Source organism: Aquarana catesbeiana, linkage group LG12 (assembly GCF_042186555.1).
Source record: "Aquarana catesbeiana isolate 2022-GZ linkage group LG12, ASM4218655v1, whole genome shotgun sequence".
NCBI classification, from domain to species: Eukaryota; Metazoa; Chordata; class Amphibia; order Anura; family Ranidae; genus Aquarana; species Aquarana catesbeiana.
The window spans coordinates 190,281,138-190,307,207 of NC_133335.1; the positions used below are offsets into that span (position 1 = coordinate 190,281,138).

At 41.7% G+C, this 26,070-nt stretch overlaps 1 protein-coding gene across 3 annotated transcripts in view; it reads left to right on the top strand.

The window, feature by feature from the left end:
- TOX2 (TOX high mobility group box family member 2) overlaps positions 1-26,070 on the top strand; it is a 194,684-nt gene that overhangs the window by 123,988 nt on the left and 44,626 nt on the right. For all 3 annotated transcript variants that reach the window (XM_073606337.1, XM_073606335.1, XM_073606336.1), the window contains exon 3: positions 6,504-6,749. In XM_073606337.1, coding sequence (XP_073462438.1) covers positions 6,504-6,749 — 246 coding nt within the window. The remainder of the gene's footprint in view (positions 1-6,503; positions 6,750-26,070) is intronic.

A 26,070-nucleotide genomic window follows, 5' to 3' on the forward strand; every position in this document is an offset into this window, starting at 1 on the left:
GCTAACAATCTAAAGACCAGTGGCGGCCCGTCCATTTTTTTTAAGCACATGATTAGAGCCTGAGACTCTAATTGGCTTAAAAAAAATTGGGCTCTCTGCTCCCCGAGCCATTCTCCTCCCGGCCAATCAGGAAGCAATCCCTGAGACCCAATTGGCCAGGTGAAGCAATGGCCCCCGGAGCAATGAGCTGCAGCCCGGATCCATGTCTGCCAGATCTGCCTCCTTCCTAAGGTAAGGAGGCCTCTGATCGCTGCCACATTCCCGTCCGTCTCCCAGGGGGAAGTGCTAACCACTTATCCGCTGTGTTGCCCACATATATAGGAGATATTTTACCTGCTTATGGGTTTGTATTTCTCTCCATCCAGCCCTGAGGTTTATAAAGTACTGCCCTGTCTGGCCAGGCTGGAGACTTGGCTATTCTCTGCTGCATTTAAAGTGTTGCTGAACCCACAACAGTAAAATCAGTCTGTGTATGCAGTAAAGCATGCTTGATATTCTCACTGTGGAACTTAAGGGGTTAATCCTCTGCATTGTATAAAAAGGCTGTTTGATCCTGTCTTCTCTGATCGTCTCCTTCTTCCAAAGTCCCCAATACATCTCCTGATAAACCAGAGGCTAGGGGACAAGCTGCACATGCTCAGTTTGGTGTGTACTGCTAGAGTGTTTTTTTTTTTCTTGGGAGGGCCAATCAGCACAGTTCAGACAGAGGGTCAGGGGTACTGCATCCTGAGGACAGCCAGTGCAGAATGAAAACCCCTCCTACAAGCTTTAACCAAACACTCATAGAAGTCACATGACCGCTATATACAGCTGATGAGAAAAGGTATTTAGCGGTTTATATTTACAAAAATAATTTCATTTCCATGTTCTGTGTACTGTGGGAGACCAGATATACCATTTGTTTTTGATAGTAAATACTATTGTCAAAAACGGGGAGTAGCTATTTGAGCCTCCTGTGCCCCGTCCTATGCCTGTCTACATCTGGGATGGTGGAAGAGGGAAGAGGTGTACAATCATCCGGCTTTTGGAGAACAGATAGCCCTTTGGGTACGATTTATTGATGATGTGCTGGTGGTGTGAAGGGGCTCAATTGAACAATTTGATTTGTTTATTGGGGAGCTCAATGACAACTCAAGAAATATCTTTGTTACCTACAAAGCGGATAAGAACCAAATTGAGTTCTTGGATTTACTGATCCGCAAGGAAGGTACAAGGATTGTGACTAATACGTAAAGAAAGCCCACAGCTGGCAACACCCTCCTCCATGCCACCAGCCATCATCCATGGCCACTGATTAGGCATCCCAACAGGACAGTTCCTGCGAATTCGATATCAAAGACGTTCATAGGGAAAGTGGAGAACTGAGTCAGAGATTCCAAAAGCAAGGATACCCCAATTCTATTATCAGACAGGCTAAATCAAAAGCATTAAGGAAAAGGAAAGGAATTATATTGGGGTTGGAGATGGATGATGAAAAACAGGATAAAGAGAAATTGGATAGGATTGGATTGGTGACCACCTATCACTGGGACTATCTGAAAAAAGTGCCTGGGAAGCACTGGCATCTCCTTATGTTGGATAATAGATTAAAAGAGATACTGGGCCCTCACCCTAATCTAATAGCTAAACGTGCACCAACAATAGGGGGTTCCCTAGGCCACAGTGAGTACACTCATGGGGGGAAAACCAATCCTATTCTGCCCTTCTCATCATTCATATCGGGTATGCACAAATGCGGGCACTGTAGTATATGCAAGTTTGTTATGCAGACCAATATATTTAGTGATTCCACTGGGAAATGGACGTATAAAATCAAACCTTTTGTGAATTGTTTCACAACTTTTGTTATATATCAAATTATTTGCCCATGTGGCAAAATCCTTGTAAGAAAAACTATTAGAGAATTCCGTAAAAGAATGGGGGGAACATCTCACTAGTATATCCATAAAAGATGATTATTCACCAGTGGCCATTCATTTACATAGATGGAGCATCAATTATAGGGTTCCAATGTATGATTATTTACAAATTGGAGTTATCCAATAGGAGGGGGGATTGGGACAAAATCCTATTACAAAAGGAAGCAAAATGGATCTTCCTATTAGATTCCCTTGCTCCCAAAGGGTTAAACAGCGATCTATCTTTACAATGCTTTCTGTAGCAATCCAGGTATCATATGAAAATACTCCAGCCTATCTGGGATTCAAGCATCTATCCTTGGTCTATTTATTTATGTTGTTTCTTTCTACATTGTTGCGGCTTGTATATATTACCCTGTTTCCCCGAAAATAAGACCTAGAGTGATTGTCGGTGATGGCTGCAATATAAGCCCTACCCCCCAAATAAGGCCTACCCTGTTTCCCCGAAAATAAGCCCTACCCTGAAAAGAAGACCTACAAGGACTTTAACTAGGGCTTATTTGGGGGGTAGGGCTTATATTGCAGCCATCACTGACAATCACGCTAGGTCTTATTTTGGGGAAACAGGGTAGTACAAATGTTTTTAGTAGCAACACTGCCTTTATCATTGCTCCACATGTCTGTCTTTGGATCATTATGTATCAAATTTGGGTGAATTTACTACAGATATTTGTAGTAACAACATTGTTTCAGTCTTTGCTCCATATGTCCGTTTTAAATCATTAAATAAAAATGTGGGTGGAACCTGCCCTTATGTAGCATCTATGCCTGAACACATATCTCCCTATATTTTAGAGGATTGTGAGGATCATTTATGGTCTCCCCCTGCCCTCTTGCTCAAGACCTCCTACTCTCAGGCTCTCTCATCTCCTCCTTCCATGATCGTCTCCAGGATTTCTCCAGAGCCTCTCCCATCCTCTGGAACTCGCTACCTCCACCCGTCCGGCTATCCCCTACTCTTGTTACCTTCAGGCGATCCCTGAAAACTCATCTCTTCAGGAAAGCCTATCACGTCTCCAACTAATCTCCTACCACTTCCATCAGCTCATTCCCCACAGTTACAACCTTTTGTACCACCTGCCCCACCCTATTAGATTGTAAACTCTTCTGAGCAGAGCCCTCTTAATGCTCTTGTATTTTATTGTATTACAACTGTATTGTCTCCTTTTTATATTGTAAAGTGCTGCGTAAACTGTTGGCACTATATAAATGCTGTATAATAATAATATATGGGTATAGGGAGTAGGGAGATAACACTATGTGATACACGTGTACATTTTAAAGTGGGTTGTGCACTTTTTATTATTGCCACTATAATTGTTTTTATTTTTGATGGGTTAATAGCACCTGGTTTTATTTTAGAATGATTAGGGGTGGGTCGTGGCCCTATATTTAAGAGAATGATAGCTGACTATCCCACGTGTCCTGATGAAGTTCCGGTATATGAATTTCAGAGACTTTAACCCTATTTTTGATGCACTGGCCGGCAATTCCATCTGACCACCTACTTGGATTGGAGAGACCAGCATAGTTACACTTGTGACAGATTGGAAATTACCTGCATGGTGCGAGAATCTTTCTATGCTGATACGCATCATCTCATTTGAATTTGTGGCAGTCTCCTCAGTGTGGTGCATAGGTATCTGACCTTACTCAGAAGCTATCCCTTGCTATACATATCCCTGCATTACAGCAATCTCTTCTTCCATATTCCCACATGGATGGTCTGCTCCAGGCTACAGCAGTCGGGACTGATCACTTATATGGCTGAATTCTCTACCTGTGTTACCAGAGCCGGACATCGATATCGATTGACAATCATAGTGTCTATCCCATTTTTTTGATCACCCATATTTTTTATACCACTGGCTGACCTATGACTGTGCAGCCATCCCTGTGGGTTGAGTAGTTTGTGGGTTCATATTTGGCCAGTGTATCCCCGTTCCATTATGAGGCTGTGTACAACATGCCCATTGGGGTTATTAGGTGGATCACTGCACCCTTTAGGGAACGGGTCTTGGGGTTTTCCTAATTTGGCTAATGCCGTGTACACACGGGTGGACTTTTCATCCGGACTGGTCCGACAGAACAAATCCGTCAGACAATCCGACCATGTGTGGGCTTCATCGGACCTTCAGCTGACTTTTTCTTTTGAAAATCAGACGGACTTTAGATTTGGAACATGTTTCAAATCTTTCTGACGGACTTGAGTCCGGTCGAAAAATCAGTTTGTCTGTATGCTAGTCCGATGGACAAAAAAGGACGCAAGGGCAGCTATTGGTTACTGGCTATGAACTTCCTTATTCTAGTCCCTTCATACGTCATCACATTCATACCAACGGACTTTCGAACGGACTTTAGTCCGTTCGTGTGTGGGCAAGTCCGGTCATCTGAAAGTCTGTCGTAACTCCGTCGAAAGTCCATCGGAAAGCCTGTTGGACGTTTGATGCTGAAAAGTCCGCCCATGTGTACATGGCTTTAGAGCCATTTTTAAGGGGGGGAGGTGTTTGTATTGGAGAGGGTGGGCTTAACTCCCTGCAGGAACCGCATCCCCCACCCCTCGCTTGCTACGAGGGGTGGTGCATTTCTGTCCCATACAGGGTGAGGTATTTAGGATGTTCTTGGGAGGGTTTGGGGATTGTGGGGGTTCTGTTTTTTGTGCGAGCAATGTTTTGTATAGCTTTCTGATGCAATAAATGATGTAGTTAACTCAGTTGGATGTGTAGAATCCTCTGTTTTGTTGTTTTGTATCTTTGTTAATTATATATTTTGATTACACCCCCCTATATACAGGGTGACTACTACACACAGGAATTAGGTGGGATTCCCATTTTTCTTTGATTTTTGTGAGACCGGATGTAATGAATGCAGGCTCCTGGTTTTAGTAACACTTTAGGTAATACAGCAGCTGGGTGACTGGACAGTGAAGGAGAAGCAGCAGACCAATGAGCTCACCACCCTGTTACTTTGCTCTCTTCTCCCATCAGCATGTCACTTGTTAGCATAAGAGCACTGCTGACTGGCTCCTTATGCTGCTTCACCTTCTCGCCGTCTAAGTGCTGTTGTATAAGAGACTGCAAGAGCATAGCTCCCAACTGTCCCTGATTTGGAGGGACTGTCCCTGATTTGGAGCAATGTCTCTCTGTCCCTCTTCCCCCCTTATTTGTCCCTCATTTTGGTCTGATCTATATAGTTGTATATAAAATGCACTTCTTATCTTTCAAAAAGTGTTTCTCAGTGCTAAACCTTTCATCCAATTTCTAAATTGATGCATTTGTAATTTTAAAAGCCAATATAAAGGAACAGTAGTGGTAAAAAAAAGCCCTTGTGGATTTAATCAACCTTTTTTTTGAGTTAATTCTCCTTTAAGGGGTTGTGGCAGGGGGCGTGTCTTATGCCTATATACATTTGCTAGTCGGTGTCCCTCGTTCCCTTCTCAAAATGTTGGGAGATATGCAAGAGGCTAAAGCCAAGTGCAATCAGGCAATTGCACTGCTTTGCATTAAAAAAGAAGAATTTTGGATTAATGAATACAGGCTGCATTCATTTGTGTTCTATTCATTATTGTTATTATTAAAACTAAACTGCAGGAAAACAGCTGAATACTGTAGATAGTTGAAATAAGTATACAATGATATTAGCGGTTATGGCTTTGCTCTTATTTCACTTGCTTGTCTGGATCTGAAATGTATTAAAGTTAGAGACAGCTAGAGCAAATAGCATTTCCAGGCCAGCAATGGCAGCCTCCCAATGTGTTTTAGCACAGTATTTATTATTATAAACTACACCAATTATTTTCATGTTTGGTGCACTGACTGTCCTGGCTGCATTGTCCTTGATGTGTTCTATAGACTTCTCCTCCTCAATCTCCACAAATGCAATGCCAGAGCATTTCTTGACTGCCAGGGCTTACTGTCTAAATATGTAAAATGCACAACTCTTATAGAAAAGGGGTTTCAGACTCTATTAAAAGAAATAATGTGGGTCATTAACTGTTTTTAACGTTGCATCATCTGTGTGGTCTGGGCTATATTTGTCTATTACAAATGCTTCCAGCATAGTTAGTAGAGCAATGATTATGCTTTACTTCTTCTATAAATACAAGTCTTGTAATTTGTTTAGACTAAATACAATTAAAGCTCAAATCCAGCCATTTTTTTTATGTAGTAAGGAAGGATTAGAACCCGCTTTATTGCTGTATCTTCACTAAGGAAATTTCTGCTTACTTCCTGTTCCACTAACGTCATCTTTACACCTTAAGGCAGTGATGGCGAACCTTGGCACCCCAGATGTTTTGGAACCACCTTTTCCATGATGCTCAATTACATTGCAGAGTCCATAAGCATCATGGGAAATGTAATTCCAAAACATCTGGGGTGCCAAGGTTCGCCATCACTGCCCTAAGGTGTCACTGAGACACGGAAAAGGAATAGAGATAGAAGTATAAAATTGCCCAGGCTCTTATTTGGTGTTCTGCTTTATTACCTTAGGTCTTTAATTTACTGCTCATGATTTACCCACATGCTGTACACTATTTGTTACTATGTCAGTTTAAGGTTTAATAATGTATCTTGTTTCATTCAGACATATAACGGTCAAAATGAAAGCAATGAAGACTATGAGATACCTCCCATCACACCTCCGAATCTACCAGATCACTCCCTGATGCACTTGGTGGACCATGAGTCCGGATATCACTCACTGTGTCACAGCCTCCCTCCAAATAGCTTGATACCCACTTACTCCTATCAGAACATGGACCTACCTGCAATCATGGTGTCCAACATGTTAAGCCAAGAAGGACATCTTCTCACCTCACAGCTACCCACAGTAAGTTCTCTTTTTATTTGAAAACTATCTACACCCAAAGTTGGGAATGCAGTGTTGATAAGGATTTTGATATGTTAAGCCATAAATCAAGTTGTTACCTGCTTCATCTGTCCCCAAGGAAGTAATAGATGTGTTGTATCTTCAAATACCACCATGTAGACTGTATTCAGGTGCACCAGAGAGTGCAGATCAAAAGCTTTAATGATAAAATGATTTACAATCTGCACTTCCAATATCAATGGGGCAAATGAGTTTAGCCGTCTCTTCTTGTCCAGAGGATAAAGGAATTAGCTAGCCACTAGGATACCTAAAGGCAGGAGCAATCTCAGATACACCTTCATCACCATCAAGATCTGATGTGAGACGAATTACCACTGACTTTACCAGGGGACTTTCTTACCAAATATCCAACTATACAAAAAAAAATGCCACCACACTGATGTGTGTTTTTGGGGCTCCGTATCTTCTTCAGATGCCAGGTCTGGTAAGGTGGATCTCTGGTGGCTTCTGCTTTCAGCCCTTATTTTGAATGGCTAATTTAAGGTTTACCTCCCACTATTGTTCCTTCAGGTGCTTGATTGTAAGGACCAGCAGAGACTGATATGTTCTGTTGTCACATCAGTATTGTGAGTGTAATTTGTTCTAGGTTTTATCAAAAAAGCTTTGAAAAATCCAGAGGGTCAAGAAAAGATGATAGCCGCTCAACTTTAAATCGGCTAGCCACTAGGGTACCTAAAGACAGAAGCTACCTCAGATACACCTCTCAAGATATGATGTGTGACAAATTATCACTGGTTTTACCAGGGGGCTTTCTGACAAAATACCCAACTATAACAAAATGCCTCCACTGATGGTTTTTGGGCCTCCATGCCTTCTTCAGATGGCAGGTCTGGCAAGGTGGATCTCAGGTGGCTTCTGCTTTAACCCCCATAATGAATGGCTAATTTAAGGTTGAGCTCCTACCATTGTTCCTTTAGGTGCTTGATTGTAAGGATCAGCAGAGACTGATACATTTGGTTGTCACATTAACATTGTAAGTGTAATATGTTCTAGGTTTTATCGAAAAGCTTCTGATCTGCACTGTGTTTTCTCTAGATGTTAGCCTTGGTATTGTTCCTGGAAACATCTTAGGACTGATGATAGCAAAAATTTTAGATTTGCATTCTAATTAAAGCAGAGAATTGCTGTCCCAATTCCACAAATAGACCTCCTCTGAAATGTACACTTCCTTCTGATTTACAGTAGAGGTATCTATTTTGGCTACTCAAACATGATTCATTCAGGTAATTCATTACATGCCACATTATGCCTCAGCTGGTTCATAGTGGCCAGGGTAGGTGCAAAAAATTATTGGTACAGCACATAAAAGGGTTGCCTTAGGGAACATATTCTCTTGGGATTCACTGAGCTTTCTTTGCCACTTTTTTATCATTTGGTGGATTAACACATCTGTGTTCAAATAAGTGGACCTATAGAGTTTCCTATCTGATAAATGTTCTGCAACCATAAATTTGGTTCTACAATTTTTAATCAGATCACCATAATCTAATACTACAGAATTGTATTTTATCTTTTATCAGATAACTTTAAATTGTTAAGTAGAAGAGTCACCCCAAGTATATTATTAGATTAAGAATATTTGCAATGGACCTGTTATCCTTGGTTTACATACTGCATTAACCTTCCTATAGCTAATAAATTTTGTTCAAAGCAGTTGTTTTTTTTTTTTTTCGCCTTTGGGATGGTTGTGGTGGAAGATGTAAAATTTAAAGGCTTATTATTTGTTATGTTTTGATTATGTAATTAATTACTTGATTATTATTTGTATATATGGCAGCTAATGAAGTTGAAGAATACCTTATGTATTTTCACTTCTTAAAATATTTTTAGCTTGTGATTGTTTAACATTCTATAAAGTTAGAGCATTTAAGGTGGGGGTAAAATAACATATAATGGGGTAAAATAATAATTTATGAGAAAAAAAGGCTTTCAACAGCTACATTTTTGCATGTCAAAAAATAATGATGAATTCCTTCTAACATATTTATGAATGCGATTATATGTTTTGATGAGAAAAAAATTGTGAAAAAAATAATACATATGAAAATATATAGGGAGTATATACAAGCACAAAATACTTCAGATATCGAAAGGCATTTACCTTAAAGGCAGCTGTCATACTAGGTGGGGAATGATAGTAAGATGACTACTGTATATGCTGCCGGGGTAGGTAGGTAGTTAAGTGAACCTGTTGCTTTGCCTAAGCAACAGGTTTACTTTAAACTTGTATTGACCTATTAAAGCTGAACGTCAAGTGGTTTATAAACACTTTTGTATTAATTAAAATAAAATCACTAGAGGAAGTACCTGAATATCATTATATTAGATCCCTTCATTTAACCACACAGCAGAACTGGGTGTGGGAGGAGCAAAGTGCAACCCAATCATTTCCCATATCCTTATGAACAAACCAGAAGTGGTGAAACACATCAAGGGAGGTTGGCTTTTGGGTGGAGAGTGGAGACATTTCTGTATGCAGTCAGTTCATTGATTATTAAAACATATTGTCAGAGGAGCTAAGTTGAGTGCGACTGATATTCCTTCATATTTTAAGCCAATCTTGTACTACACTGCACCTTTCTATTGTTTTAACACCTGGGGTTTGCTGATAGGAGAAGAGAGCAGGGTGAGCTTACTCATTTTTCAATTAGGGGGCTGAGACTATGCTCTGGACTAAGCTGTATTGCTCCGTTGCAGTGGAGAAAAGTGAAGCCACTGACCTAGCTAAACTACACTATATTAGCAAAAGTATTGGGACACCTGCCTTTACACGCACATGAACTTTAATGGTACCCTAGTCTTAGTCTGTAGGGTTCAATATTGAGTTGGCCCACCATTTGCAGCTATAACAGCTTCAGCTCTTCTGGGAAGGCTGTCCATAAGGTATAGGATTGTGTCTATGGGAATGTTTGACCAGAAGCGCATTTGTGAGGTCAGAAACTGATGAGGACGAGAAGGTCTGGCTCGCAGTCTCCGCTCTAATTCATCCCAAAGGTGTTATATTGGGTTGAGGCCAGGACTCTGTGCAGGCCAGTCAAGTTCCTCCACCCCAAACTCGCTCATCCATGTCTTTATGGACCTTGCTTTGTGCACTGGTGCGCAATCAGGTTGGAACAGGAAGGAACCATCCCTAAACTGTTCCCACAAAGTTGGGAGCATAAAAAATTGTCTAAAAATGTCTTGGAATGCTGACACCTTAAGAGTTCCCTTCACTGGAACTAAGGGGCCAAGCCCAACCCCTGAAAAACAACCCCACACCATAATCCCCCCTCCACCAAATGATTTGGACCAGTGCACAAAGCAAGGTCCAAAAAGACATGGATGATTAGTTCCAGTGACGGGAATTCTTAAGCAGCTTACACATGAGCGGAATGTCCAACAGAAAAAGTCAGACGGAAGCTTTTAATCGTCTATTCCGATCGTGTGTAGGCCTCATCTGGCTTTTTTTTTCGAAAATTCTGACGGACCTAGAAATAGAACATCTAAATACTTTAGACGGAACCAATTCCTATTGGGAAACCACTCGTCTGTATGCTGTTCCGACGGACCAAAAACAACGCATGCTCTGAAGCAAGTACGAGACGGAAGCTATTGGCTACTGGCTATTGAACTTCCTTTTTCTAGTTCCGTCATACGTGCTGTACGTCGGACTTTGGTCGGACTTTAGTTTGACCGTGTGTAGGCAAGACAGCTTGAATGGAATTCTGTCGGAGTTCCATCGGAGAAACCTATGAAGTTTATTCCAATGGCAAAACCGGTCGTGTGTGTACGCGGCATTAAGGCGTCAGCATACCAAGACATTTTGGACAATTTTTTATGCTCCCAACTTTGTGGGAACAGTTTGGGGATGGTTCCTTCCTTTTCCAACCTGACTGCGCACCAGTGCACAAAGCAAAGTCCATAAAAGACATGGATGAGCGAGTTTGGGGTGGAAGAACTTGACTGGCCTGCACCTCAACAAGATAGGTTACCTTTGGGAGGAATTAGAGCGGAGACTGCGAGCCAGGCCTTCTCATCCTTTGACAAACATTCCCACTGACACACACCTAAACCTTGTGGACAGCCTCCCCAGAAGAGTTGAAGCTGTTATAGCTGCAAAGGGTGGACCAACTCAATATTGAACCCTACGGACTAAGACTGGGATGCCATTAAAGTTCATGTGTGTGTGTAAAGGCAGGCGTCCCAATACTTTTGATAATATAGTGTATGTTGTAGAAGTGCTAGGATCTCAGACCACTGAACAGAACTGCAAATATTTTGAAAGGCAAGACACTTGCAAACGTACAGTATATGTATGTCATTTATGTAATTAAAACTTAGCCTGGGGTTAAGCTTTAAGAAAATGCTAAAACCTTTACATGCATGTTTGTAGATGTTATAGTTAATTAGCAATGAATAAAGCTGAGATATTTTTATTTAAAGTTCTTTTTTGCTGCTTCTTTGCTATTTAGCACACATAAACAGAATAGTACACTCATCCCCTCCTAAGCCTATGATGGACACATGAAAGTCTACCCTATAGCATATTGTCAGGTGCCAAAAAATGAATAAGGGGTTTTGACCCACACCACAGGACTCACTTTCTAAACCTTCATGTATGTGATGGGTTGAATTTTTTATGAACCCCTTTAAGCATATTCATCTATAGGAGGCTATGGTAAGGAAAAGTAAAAAAAATAAAAAAAAAAAGAAAAGAAAAAAGAGAATATTTTTTATACAGGCTGGTTTTCATCAGGCTGTAGTGTCCTCATTCTGAGAGTGTAATTGTCTTTGATGCATATGTATGAGCGTTCTCTGCTGATTGGTGATTGAAAGAGAGAATGGACCTAATATCTGATGGGGCATGTTTGGCAAATCAAGCTTTGCAGGACAGATCGCATGTTATGAATTTGCATGATTCTCCCCTTGCTTCTTTGCATCACAAGTTTCCATTTAGAAAATGCCTGTTTATTATTTTTTTTTTTTCCCATCGGTTTAATTGAATTCAGAGGCCACAAAGAACATGAGAATATAAAGGAGATGTTTGCAATGGCGAAGTAACTGCACTCTGCTCTATCTGATATCGCAGGGTTCATCGGCTGCAATGGCATAGACACAAAACTGAATTTATGCCCAAAAATAAAATGATATTGGTGTCCTGTATGCGTGAAACAATACGTTAAAGGATAATTGAACCATAATGGAAAACTATAAAGTTTTTTTTTTCAGTCAATATTATTTTCTTTTCTTTTTAGTTTGTCATTTTGTAGACATTTTTTTAATATTTTTTTTTATGTTTTTAAAATCTTTATTTTTACAAAATAAATATCTAATACAGGGCGAGAATTTATCAAAACTGGAGCAGACAGAATCTGGAGCAGCTGTGCATGGCAATCAATCAGCTTCTATTTTCAGCTTTTTCAGTTAAGCTTTAAAATGGAAAAAAAAAAATAAAAGAAAGAAGCTTATTGGTTGCTCTAGATTTTTGCTACAGTTTTGATCTCTTTTTCGCAGGGTGAACCCATAACATTGTGGTCACAGTGGATTATGTTTTTTTTTTTTTAAAGAGCACAGACAAAGCTTCTGTCTGTATGTGACAATGTGAACAGAGCAGGTGTGGAGAGAAAAGAGTCATTCCTCTGATTCATTTGGCTGTATAAACAAAGCAGGCAGGGTACGGGAGGAGGCACTAATCTAACACTTTTGGCAGTGTGAACAGAGCAGGCAGGGTAGGAGAGGAGTCACTCCTCTGACCCATTTAGCTCTGTGAACAGAGCAGGCAGGGTAAGAGAGGAGTCATTCCGCTGACCCATTTAGCTGTGTGAACAGAGCAGGCAGGGTAGGAGAGGAGTCACTCCTCTGACCCATTTAGCTGTGTGAACAGAGCAGGCAGGGTAGGAGAAGAGTCACTCCTCTGACCCATTTAGCTGTGTGAACAGAGCAGGCAGGGTAGGAGAGGAGTAATTCCTCTGACCCATTTAGCTCTGTGAACAGAGCAGGCAGGGTAAGGGATGAGACACTCCTCTGACCCATATTGCTCTGTGAACAAATCAGGAAGGGTAGGAGAGGAGTCACTCCTCTCACCCATTTAGCTGTGTGAACAGAGCAGGCAGGGTAAGAGAGGAGTCATTCCTCTGACCCATTTAGCTGTGTGAACAGAGCAGGCAGGGTAAGGGATGAGACACTCCTCTGACCCATTTTGCTGTGTGAACAAAGCAGGTAGGGTAGGAGAGGAGTCACTCCTCTGCAGGGGCGTTGCTAGGTCTACAAAAGATCTGGGACTAGAGCCCATAGCAGCGTAGTAAAGAAAGTCATACGCTTGGGCGGGCATACACATGTATATACTGTAATATACGTGTGTGTGTATATATCACCAGAGAGCCCCCCACTTACATCAGGGTCCACAGAGAGCCCCCCTTACATCAGGGTCCCAAGAGATGCTCCTCCTTACATCAGAGTCCCCAGAGAGCCTCCCCCTTGCATCAGGGTCCCCAGAGAGCCCCCCACTTACATCAGGGTTCCCAAAGAGCCCCCGTACATTAGGGTCCCCAGAGAGCCTCCCCCTTAAAATCAGGGTCCCCAGAGAGCCTCCTCCTTACATCAGGGTCCCCAGAGAGCCCCCCCACTTACATCAGGGTCCCCAGAGAACCTCCCCTCCCCTTGCAGAGACTCGGGGCTATGGGCCCCAGATGCGGGACTATAGCCCCAAAAGCCACCACCTAGCGACGCCACTGCTCCTCTGACCAATTTAGCTGTGTGAACAGAGCAGGCAGGGTAGAAGAGGAATCACTCCTCTTACCTATTTAGCTGTGTGAACGGAGCAGGCAGGGTATGAGAGGAGTCACTCCTCTGACCCATTTAGCTGTGTGAACAGAGCAGGTAGGGTAGGAGAGGAGTCAATGTTAGAGACCTTGTACTCCTCCACCTTCCTTTTGAGGATGCCCCACAGATGCTCAATAGGGTTTAGGTTTGGAGACATGCTTGGCCAGTCCACCACCTTTACTCTCAGCTTCTTTAGCAAGGCAGTAATAGTCTTGGAGGTATGTTTGGGGTCGTTATCATGATGGAATACTGCCCTGCGGCCCAGTCTCAGGAGCGAGAGGATCATGCTCTGCTTCAATATGTCACAGTACATGTTGGCATTCATGGTTCCCTCAATGAACTGTAGCTCCCCAGTAGCTCCCCAGTGCTGGCAGCACTCATGACACTCCCACCATGCTTGACTGAAGGCAAGACACACTTGTCTTTGTACTCCTCACCTGGTTGCCGCTACACACGCTTGACACCATCTAAACCAAATAAGTTAATCTTGGTCTCATCAGACCACAGGACATGGTTCCAGTAACCCATGTCCTTAGTCTGCTTGTCTTCAACAAACTGTTTGAGGACTTTCTTGTTCATCATCTTTAGAAAAGGGTTCTGTCTGGGACAAACGCCATGCAGACCAATTTGATGCAGTGTGCGGCATATAGTCTGAGCACTGACAGGCTGACCCCCCACCCCTTCAACTTCTGCAGCAATGCTGGCAGCACTCATACATCTATTTCCCAAAGACAACCTCTGGATATGAAGCTGAGCACATGCACTCAACTTTTATGGTCGACAATGGCGAGGCCTGTTCTGAGTGGAACCTGTCCTGTTAAACCGCTGTTAGGTCTTGGCCACTGTGCTGCAGCTCAGTTTCAGGGTCTTCTTGGCAATCTTGTTATAGCCTAGGCCATCTTTATGTAGAGCAACAATTCTTTTTTTCAGATCCTCAGAGAGTTCTTTGCCATGAGGTACCATGTTGAACTTCTGTTGACCAGTAAGATGGAATGAGAGTGATAACACCAAATTTAACACACCTGCTCATCATTCACACCTGAATCCTTGTAACAGTAATGAGTCACGTGACATCTGGGAGGGAAAATGGCTAATTGGGCCCAATTTGGACATTTTCACTTAGGGGTGTACTCACTTTTGTTGTCAGCGGTTTAGACATTAATGGCTGTGTGCTGAGTTATTTTGAGGAGCAGCAAATTTACATTGTTATACAAGCTGTACACTCACTACTTTACATTGTAGCAAAGTGTCATTTCTTCAGTGTTGTCACATGAAAAGATACACTCACTTTTGTGAGATATTGTATATATATTTGCCATTCTCAGGACCCTCCATTAAGGCCTATTCCCCTCCTGTTACCACTGTATTTGACCCTGTTTTCCGATTATGATCGCTTTCTTCCTCCGTTCTCAGGCAGAAATAGTAAATGTGTAAATCAGCCGGTAAAATACCTTGGGAGGGCAATCAGGTGAGGGGGAGGGGGAATTAGGATTTATTAAACAGCTTCTTGGACTTGGAAATCATTTATTGTTTGAGCGGGCCTCGGAAAAAAACATTCTATTTTTCTGTTTTATTGCCTGCTTTTTACAAATGGAGCTTTGGGCCGCTATAAATCAGGTTTAGCAGAGATGAGAACTGTTTCGTTTACCATCAAACCCCCCATCCAATAAAGATTAAAATTAATTTGCACATCCTTCTGGTTAATGGAGAGATAGGCACATTTAAAGAGAATTTTGGGGGGCTGCTTCTCTATGCATTTGAAGTGTATTTTGAAATGATTCCTGTTTTTTACTCCCTACCATTTATACCCTGGAGACAAATATTTGAACATGAATCGGTAAAATGACATGAAAGAGAATTGTGAATTACATTAGGCTTCATTCCATGCATTTTAACTATATTGCTGCGAAAGGCTTTGCTTTATCAAATGAGGAACTCAGTTTTATTCAACTGTGGCTCTGTCCTGTTTTACTATAATGTAGCCTTGTGCAGGCAAAAAAAAAAAGACAATCCCAAACCAACAAAGCAAAATGGATGCCCATATGGATACTTGGTTGCCCTGTGATAGGACCATAGTACATTGTGTCTTGGCTTGGGAAGGTTTTTGATAACAACCACTGAGAGCCAGAGACCTCTAAGGATACAGGAACAAGCACCTTTGCTGGTACAACCTTGAAGGCTGCCCATGTCAAAACAGAACATATTCTCAAATTTGGGGAAGTGTTTTTTGTTAGAGGTAATATTGGTTTGGTCAATTATTGGGTCAGTCCACCCAACATCAACTCTTCAGTTTTGGATAGTGGCTGATATATTTAGTTAAACTGTGAGGAAACTCCCTTGAATGATTTTTACCTATAGGTAAGTCTATAATATGGCTTACCAATAGGTACAGTAAATATTTCCTAATCATGCGCCGTTTAGGAGATATTCACTTTAGATGCAGCCAGTGATGTTTCAGGAGCATGTGATCTGAACGAATGGCATACCCGAGCCGTGCCGTAAACAGTGACTCCCGTGTGCATGTGCGGGAGTGACGTCATCACAGGCATGGCCACTCATATCGCCGAACCCCGCGACCCAGGAAGGAACACCGGGTGAAGATGGAAGCGCCTTCAGTGGTGACAGCGTGCCTCTGGAGAGCTCCGTTTTCAGGTAAGTCTGTCATAATATGCTAGTATGAGATGCTTAGTAGCACATGATGACTTAAACTGCCTGGTGCCTGTTTTTTCTTTTTTATAAGCCAGCCATATGTGAGTTCATTTAGCCAGCAGGTTAAACAAAAAAAAATGGACCTGATTCCCCATTCACACATTTGAGGTGGATGGAAGAATCTTCCCTGCTGTGTCATTGTATTCTGACAGACACTCCCCCACCCATCAGAATACACAATTCAGTGCTGCAGGCTATTGCTAATCAAGCAAAAAAATACAGAGAGGGCAGTTGAACAGAAGTCGATTTGTAGATCCACTTCTGTTCAACCACAGTGGTCACTCATGGGGCTACATTGAGCCGGTCCCTGCTGAACCGGCCAAATTTCAATCCATTTATGGACAGTTTTACACACCAGTTTTGTATGTAGGTTCCAGTCACTCTCTTGAGTTCAAAGTTCTACCTACCTGCTGTGACCATGATAGTTATACTTCTAAATCACATAAGCTCTTTAAGATATAAAGGGATTTTAAGCAATTTTGTAAGTAAAACCTCTTACCTTTGCCCTTTGCAAATTGAAATCTGCTTTCATGGGCTCAGGCAAATGTAAACATCGCCTGGTTTACAATACATCAGTTTGCACAATATCTGCAGACAACGATTAAGTAGAACAAGCAATGCATCTGGTCTAATTACCCATTTGATTTAATGTCTTAATTGCCAGGAGCTACAAGAATTTTGTACAGAGCTGCAATCACGTAATCACCAGAGAAACAGATCACTAACTGTTGGAAGACAACAGTCTGTGCAGAGTCAACAAAAAGTTTTGACTTACGTTGGGATATATTGTGCTTGTAACTTTATCAAACAATCAATTAACGAATAAATTTCTTTTAGCAAAAAGAAGAATTTTTTTTTTTGTTGTAAAATAATAGTTTCCTGAGCTCAACTGTCCAGGCTCTGTTACTGTGATACAATGGTGAACCCAATACTGATGGTCTGTTTGTCTTTTCAGTAAATTGTCCCTAGATGCAGTGCTGGACTGGGACAAAAATTTCACCCTGGACTTCATCCAGAGCAGCCCATTTTAATTTTGCAGACACGCACAAAAACAGTATATAAAGTATACGCAATTGGGCAAAAAAAAACAAGTAAAAACATTCCACTATTGGGCAAAAGACAGGGCATAGCCACACTAGTGCCCATTAATGTAGCCACACCAGTGCCCATTAATGGAGCCTGATCAGTGCCCATCTGTGCAGCCACACCAGTGCCCAAGAATACAGCATGATTAGTGCCCACCAGCGCAGCCACACCAGTGCCCATTAATGCAGCCTGATCAGTGCCCATCAGTGCAGCCACACCAGTGCCCATTAATGCAGCCTGATCAGTGCCCATCAGTGCAGCCACACCAGTGCCCATTAATGCAGCCTGACCAGTGCCCATCAGTGCAGCCACACCAGTGCCCATTAATGCAGCCTGATCAGTGCCCATCAGTGCAGCCACACCAGTGCCCATTAATGCAGCCTGATCAGTGCCCATCAGTGCAGCCACACCAGTGCCCATTAATGCAGCCTGATCAGTGCCCATCAGTGCAGCCACACCAGTGCCTATTAATGCAGACTGATCAGTGCCTATCAGCACATCCTCATAAGTGCCCACCAATGTTAGTCCCCCCAGTACCTGGTCTGCACAGCTTCTTCTACCTAGTGCTTGTCATGCAGGTGGTTCCTCTGGAGCAGGGAGCTGTGTACATCTGGTCCTCTCCCTTCCTCCTGGGCACCACTGAGCTGGGTAACTAGGGCTGGAGAAAACAGGGGGGGCAAGGTGAGTGGGCGGGGACTCCCGCTGTGCAGCTGTTTGGATCTCCCCTGTGTTCAGTGGGGGCTGGGGGACAGAAAGATTTATCTGCAGCATTGCTCCCGGCCAGCTCCAGTGTACTGATATAGCACAGGCCGGCCTTCAACTGTGTAGTGCGCTGCTGCGGTTTAATCCGCCCAAAGCCTATAGTGATGAAATAGTCCGCTTTCTGTCCCCCCGGCCTTCACTGAACACAGGGGGCCCGGCAGTTTTTATTCTAAACAGCTGCACAGTGGGAGATTAGTTTATTGATGGACAGGGTTTGGGAGTCCCCACCCACTCTACTTCCGCTGTCACTGAAACCCGCCTACTGAGCCATCAACCCACAAGGAAACTCCCAGTAGTCCCGAGGGCCAGTACATGCCTGCCTAGATGCAACTAATAATTCTCTACTGTGAAGGGTAAGTTTGTGGAAGACACACATTTCTTTAAATCTCTAAACAAACCCACAATATTTGACTTGTTTTTAGATTTTTTTTGTATTGTATTAAAGGACTAACCACCCAAAGGCATGTTATATCTTGTGCGGACTTCAGTGATGAGACGTTGGGATTGATTTGCAAAAAGGCTGTTCACTTTGGAAATTGCTCTGTGCAAGGGAATTTTCCCAGAGCCTAGTGAATGAGGTGAAGGTCTCCTGACTTCCATCATCCAATCATCTGCAAGAAAAAATGCTTTTTTTTTCTTATTTTTCTTGCACGTGATTGGGTATTTTTTAATTTTTTTGCAAAGAGTAACTTCACCTTATTCAATAGGCTATGGGGCAGAGTCCCATATCTCTCAAAAGTGTCTGTGCTTTTATATAAAAGTGTCTGCGCTCTTAATCTTCTACTTTCCCACAAAGTGCATTATAGAGTAGAAGAAATGGCTCCAAGTGCCTAATAATTCATGCGTAATCCAGTGATCCTCTATTATCACACCAGAAAACTCACCAAGTTTTAATGACCACCCATGAAAGGTAAATTATACGGCACTTGTGTTACAAGGGCTTCCACCAGCCACATCAAAACTTGGGCCAGGCCCCTTATCAATATATCAATATACACAAATGCCCACTCACGTTATAGTGCTATGCCTTGCACAAAGATAAAACCTCGATAATATCAAAAGCTATGCCAGGATACCTGTTCCACATAAAGCCAATGCGATTGGTTCACTCCTCCCTCCTTCCGGGGCTACAATTATTTCAACGTGTGGGATGACATCATTTTCTGCTCCACCCCAATGCGTTTCATCCTCCTGACGTTTTCAAGAGGCCTCAAGGTTTTTGTTCAATTTTATTGTTTTTGAAGTGATGAATAATCCCAAAATAGCACCATATAATACCCATAGATTATTGCGATACAGCTGTTTTTTATGTGTGCTGAATCCCAGCGCTGGTGAATAGTAGTATTTGAGATTTATTTCACAAATTCCCTTGCAAAGTGCAACTTTCCTTGAAAACCCATGAACAGCCTTTCTGGATCTTCATCTCTTACTTCTGAACCTCATTCCCGTCTTATTTTCCATTATGTAAAAATGTATTAATATATAATAATTTTAAAAGAATGCAGCAAAATGAACCCTTCTGTTACAGGCTGAAACAGGTGGGAGGAGATGGGAACCCAACTGCAGAGATCATGATTCTTATGTCCTAATGAGATATAAAAAAGAAACCTATAGATGATTCAGCACTACACCCTGTTCCCAAAACTAAACTGAAATATCTGTTTTAGTTTGGTTTTTAATAACTCTTTAATATACACAAAATATATAAAAAGGGCTTGACCTCTGCCTTCAGAGCTAGTAATAAAGCAGGTAATCCCTGTCTGGTTCTGGCTTTGGTTTATGATAGGGAGGCTTCATTACAGGAGCTTTAGCTGTGGTTACAAAGAAAGACTATCAAGAAACACAGTAGAACATTAGACATTTTCTCGAGGTGATTCTCTAAACGAATATAATGAGAGACTGGAAAAAAAAAAATCTAGCAAGCAATTTAGTAATAATGAGAGACCTTGCCCACTGAGCTTCCACATAAAGCACCCAATCCAGCTTCATCAACCAGACACCACCATTGTCATGTAGATAGTGTTCCCTCATTGTAAGGTGACAGAGAGGGACTTTCATTTGGAATAAAAAAGTACATTGCATTAATGTGAGGTCAAGGATATAAGCATGTTTAAGAAAAGTAGAAGTATGATTATTATAGAGTGAACAGTGATCAGTGTTACCAGACTGCATAGTTAACAGAAAATATAGTACAGGGATCTTATTATGTTATACTCAGAATTCATCATTTTTATGATATATCATATATCACAATATATACATTATTTTCACGCTTTATGTTATATCTATATTACATCTTTTCATCTTTATAGTACATATACAGTAAAGCAAAAATGCACTTAAAAATACTTGTCCTTCTTGCCTCTTTCCCCAGACCTAACCTAACCCACCCTCGCTTCTCTACAGATGCATACTTAACTTAAAGCGTAAAAAAAGGGAAGCTCCGCTTGTTTGTTTCCTTCCACCCCCACACCCACATTTGGCACTTTTTTGGGGGGAGCGGGTACCTGCTCCCATTTCCGGGTCAGATTGCCACAGCAATCTGTGTGGATGTTTGGCCCCCTGCCACTTTCCCCGCAGTCTTCTGGGACACACCCAGGTTCCAGAAGACTGCCGGCCATTCAGAAAGTGCAGCGTGGCTCGCTCATGTGCACTAGGAAACATTCCGGCTTCACTGCCGGTTTCCCTTACCTAAGATGCTGGCACCTGCACCCAAGGTTGATTAAAGAATTGGCTCGGGTGCAGACATTGCTGGATCCCTGGACAGGTAAGTGTCCAGCAGCTACAGTGTTTGTAGCTGCTGAACTTTTATAGACTAGAGCTCCTTTTTAATCTGTAATGTACTTACCGCGCCTATGCATTACATCTGTATAGACTTCTATAGGACTGTTTTCAGCCTTGGGATACAGCCCCAAACAATAGACATTGTCAGGCAAAACTGATAAATCAGCTAGTCAGCCAGAACTGATCATTGCAACAAATCTCATCATATCTGGCTGCCAAAAATGTTAGGAAACTGCAAACCATACTTTTGCCAATTTCACACATATTAATATGCACCTGCTTAGCGACTTGTAACAAACATACTAGGACTAGTGCCCATTGTATTACAAAGAAACACATTCAGTTCTTATCATTCTACTATTTCCAAAGCTATATGAAAAATACACCCTGCATATTTCATTTGTTCGAATGTAGTAAAAATTTGAAACTTTTTATAAGCCTTGCAGATGTGTGTTCTTGGCTATTAAGGTAAACTTGTCATTGGGTCAAGCTATTACATTTAAAACCTATTCCAAAAACAAAAATTCTGTATATTGCAGCTTTAGTTCTTAAAGAGGATCTCCAGGCTGTATGAAAGAAAGTAAAAGTCTGTAACTACAAATTTTGTAGCTGCTGACTTTTAATAAAAGGACAATTACCTGTCAAAGGATCCAGCGCTGTCCTCACCCAGACCAGTTCTTTACCGGTGTTTGGATCCCCAGCATGTTTACTAAGGGAAGATGGCTATGATTCCTTGGGGCTTCACAACCAGCTTCCCACTGCACATGTGTGAGCCTGGCTGCTCTTTTTGAATAGTCCCACAGCTTTCTGGGACCTGTGACTTGTCCCAGAAGGCTGCTGGCAAAGAGGGGCATGAGATGAACTTCCACTTGGATCGCCTAGGCCAGGGATCTCCAAACTGTGGTCCTTTGCTTGCCTTTATCTGGCCCAAGGGGTACTTTTCCTCCCAATGATATGAGGCACTATTTCTCCCACTGACACCTACTATGGGGCACTATTTGTTCTACTGATACCAAGTATGGTGTACTGTTCCTCCAACTAATACCAATAATGGGGCAATACTCCTTTTCCCGCTGATCGTTAACCCCTCGACCATGTATATTCTCACTGATGTTGCGCGTGGGACATTTTCTACCCCCGCTGGCCACAATCCAGCCCCCTTAAAGTCTGAAGGACAGTAAACTGTGTTTGAAAAGTTTGGAGACCCCTTGCCTAGGCGATCCGAGTAGAAGTGAGAGTGGGTGCCTGTCAAAACCAAAGAAAAAAAACGTATCCAAAATTGTTAAAATGTTGCTTTAAATGTGGTGGTTGAATTTGTTTTATTTATTTATTTATTTTTTCTTTGCTTCCCTTAATACCGGGAATGTTTGAAATAACACACTCTCTTCATCTCATTACATGAGGGCAGGGGAATTAGTAGTTTACAGAAGATGAAGGGGGATAACATTGTTTGATATATCAGTTTAAGGGCCCATTCACACCAGAATGCAGTGCATGAACCCCCCCCCCCCCCCCCGTTCCATGCCTAATTCCTGCACCTTGTCCAAAACGCACTGGGTGTGAGATCTGTTGCTGGTGTCAATAAATTCCTAATGACTCCCCAAATACAGATTGCAAGCGCAGAGCATTTGCCTGTGCCAGAACTCATGGTACTGCATTTGGTGCGTACATTTTTGAACAGTTGTGCATGCACTTTTTGTGTGATCCTGTGTGATTCAAATGGGCTGCTCGTTCCAATTTGATAAGTGAGTAAGCGCCCCTCATCTGCACCTGTATAGCTGTCAGATGGGACAAGAGACTGTATCCATGAACCCTACAGACTGGGATGCCATAAAAAAATCATGTGCGTGTAAAGGCAGGCATCCCAATACTTTTGACAAAACAGTATATATATATATATATGTATATAAATATATATATATTTTTTTACACTCTATTTTTACGAACAGCGGCAGGCGTCCCAATACTTTTGACAAAATAGTATATATATATATATATATGTATATTTTACACTCTATTTTTACTAACAGCGATACATACAGGAAATATAGTATGGTCCTTCTTTTACTGTTTACACCGTATCTGCTTGATTATCTGAAAATTTTCATACCATCGCATGCAAATGTTACAACTTATCTTTTGCATCACCAAAACAAGATGCGTCACAGCTTATAAACTGTACATTTTGCTATGGAAACAAATATATGACTGTAGTTATTTTAACAGTTCCCCTGCTGTAAAACATGCAAATAGGGCTATGCTTAGATCTTCCGGCAAAATAAATATTACTAGGGAGCTACAGCTTAAGACATTTGGGCTTATGAAGCTAGATTTGAATTATATATATACATATATCTTGTTTGCCATCAGTTCCCATGGGAAATACCTCTTTATAATAAAAGTTCCATAAAAAAAATCTCTGCTAAGCACTTTTAATTTCTGAACTGGCTATAAAACATGATGGCTTTATTAATGGTGATGTAAGCTTATTGTGTCTGTATTAAACCTAAAGCCCAATGCCGTCCAACTTTTTTTTTTTGTATGGTCGGTCAATTTCTTTAGCTACCATGTATATGTGCACAGATTTGAGTATTCTCTGGTATGCTGACATTTTTATCACCATATTCAAGTTAATAAGGTATTACCCAGAAAGGGATAGTTTTTAAAACACAGTTGGAGCTTTATTTGATCTGCTTTTCTCATGAAGTTAGGATCATCCACAGTCCAAGGCATGCACCTTCCTAGGCCTTTGCTTATGCAAAGCGAACATGGAGCACAGGTTGATGTTTGCATATTTTGTGGTCCCAAGTTTAAAATGCATATCAAGCCAAAAACATGTTTTTCTAATTTTGGATGGGGTGGGAAAGGATCCAGCCGCCTTTATTAGGTGGACCTATTTAGCTAAAAATAGGACAAATTATCATTCTCCTTTATGGGGATTCACTTCAAGACAATGCTACTCCCTCCTCATAAGGTCCTCCTTGGTAGTTTAGAAATATTATCCTTCCAGTGGTAAACTCCTCCAGGGCTCCTCAGCTCAGAAAGAAAAAAAGGGGGCTTCGATAGTGTAGTCCCATTAAAAACCAATATAATCTTTATTGAAAAGCATAAAACATATTGCACACTCACAAGAAATGTGCAGTAAATGAACAGTGCATTACTTAAATAGTGATTGTACAGATAGAGGTATATGTCCCCTTAAGACTCAAACTCCCACATCACCATTGCAGCATAATCTGCCAATACTTTCTAAGAGGCGTGATGACGTCATTAGCCCCCGGCCTGACAAGTTTCCAGGAGAAATCTCTCTGCTGGAGCCCCAGATAGCAGTAAAGTCCCAACATGGTAAAAATGGCAATAAAAATCTTCTGTGTTCAGCTCCCCCCTATCGAGCGCTGTACCTGAAAGCAGCAGTGCTGCTCTCTCCTCACTTGTCATGGTGGCTCCTGCTGCTATCATTCACAGCCTGTGAGGAGGGGGCAGGGCTGAGCCGTGCTGTGTGTTAATGTACACATAGAGTTTGGCTTGGGATCAAGCCTGTATGAATGCTCCCATAGCAAGTGGCTTGCTATGGGGGGCACTCGGAAGGGGGGGGGAGCCATTAGCACCAGTGGGGGACCCTAGAAGAGAGGGATCAGAGCTGCTCTGTTCAAAACCATCGTTCAGAGCATTATGACATGTTTGTTATTAAAAAGAACCCTTTACAATCATTTTAATATCTTACACAGATAGCATAGACACCTTAACCCATTTACTGTGGAATATGTCAAGTCAGATATTGATTGTCCAACAACAGGGTGGGGGTATGAAAGTTATAGAACCATCCTGTTTTGGTTACATAATCAAATCCTTGGTGCTTGGAAGTCTACAGGTGTCAATTCTTCGATTCACATGGCTGAAGGCATAACCTGGTCTCAAACTCGCCAGGATAGAGATGTTGAAATTAAATTGTATATGGAGGACAGTTAGTGTTGAATGCCCTCACCTTTGTTCAGGAATGGTTGGTCCAGTTTGATGCAGATGGCCTCTTTCACATGCCTTGCAAACCAGTTGCCTTCTCTCTCCAATGATCTTTACCACCATGATTTGACAGCAGTTTCAGCTGTGTGAATTGAAGGACCAACACCTACTGTATGCAGACTCCCTGATACTAAGCATAGGAATATGTATCTAGAACAGGGTCGTTTCCCAATTTACACACCTCTATTATCTTGTTTTTGGTCAATCAACCTCTGCCCTAACACATTCTATGGCAATTGGATTTAGGTGTTGGTGCTACTTCTGTGGATACAAATGCCAAGATATCTTCCTGACTCTCATTAGAACTGAAGAAGTGGTAGATAAGGTACGAAACATCTTCAATTACAGAGCAAGTCTAGTTGCATGTGACTAACTACTACTAGATATACACGACTTAATGAGAACCTTCACAGGCAAACAGTCAACCCTAAATTTTTACCATATTTTACATATTATATGCTTAGTGTAGATCAGCACTGCATGAAAAAAAAACTACAAAAGAACTGCACTATTTTAGTTAGTGGTATAGGTAACTTATACAAGATTATACACAGTGCACTTTTAAAAAATTCACCCATGCAGCAGTTTCCAACCATTGAACCACCACCACCAATGCACAAACATGACTCACCTAAGTCAACATCAGCACATATCAAAATGTGCAAACACTACACTAGCTGAAAAACGTATGTCTAAAGAGTATGTTTTAAACACAAATATTTGAACAAGGCCTTATTTTTTAAAAATTATGCTCCAAATGACAACTGCATTTTAATTGTGCTCCTGACACTTACAAATGTATCAATTAATGTCATTAACAATCCTGTTTGTAACTAGCCAGCAGCCCTGTACACAAGCGGATGTCGAGGTTAGATTTCCATATGGTATTTGCACATTATTACATGTCAGTGTTAAAGTCGTAATGCTTTCTTTATGAGGTTGTGTGTCCTATCTAATTTTACATGACACTTATGTATGCTACCACGGCCTTTGCCAATAAATGGTTATTTATTGTCACTGCAGCCTGTCAACATTTAATGAATGACTGGCTTTACATGGGGATGGGGGGGGGCTGACCCTGAAATATATGAAACATCCG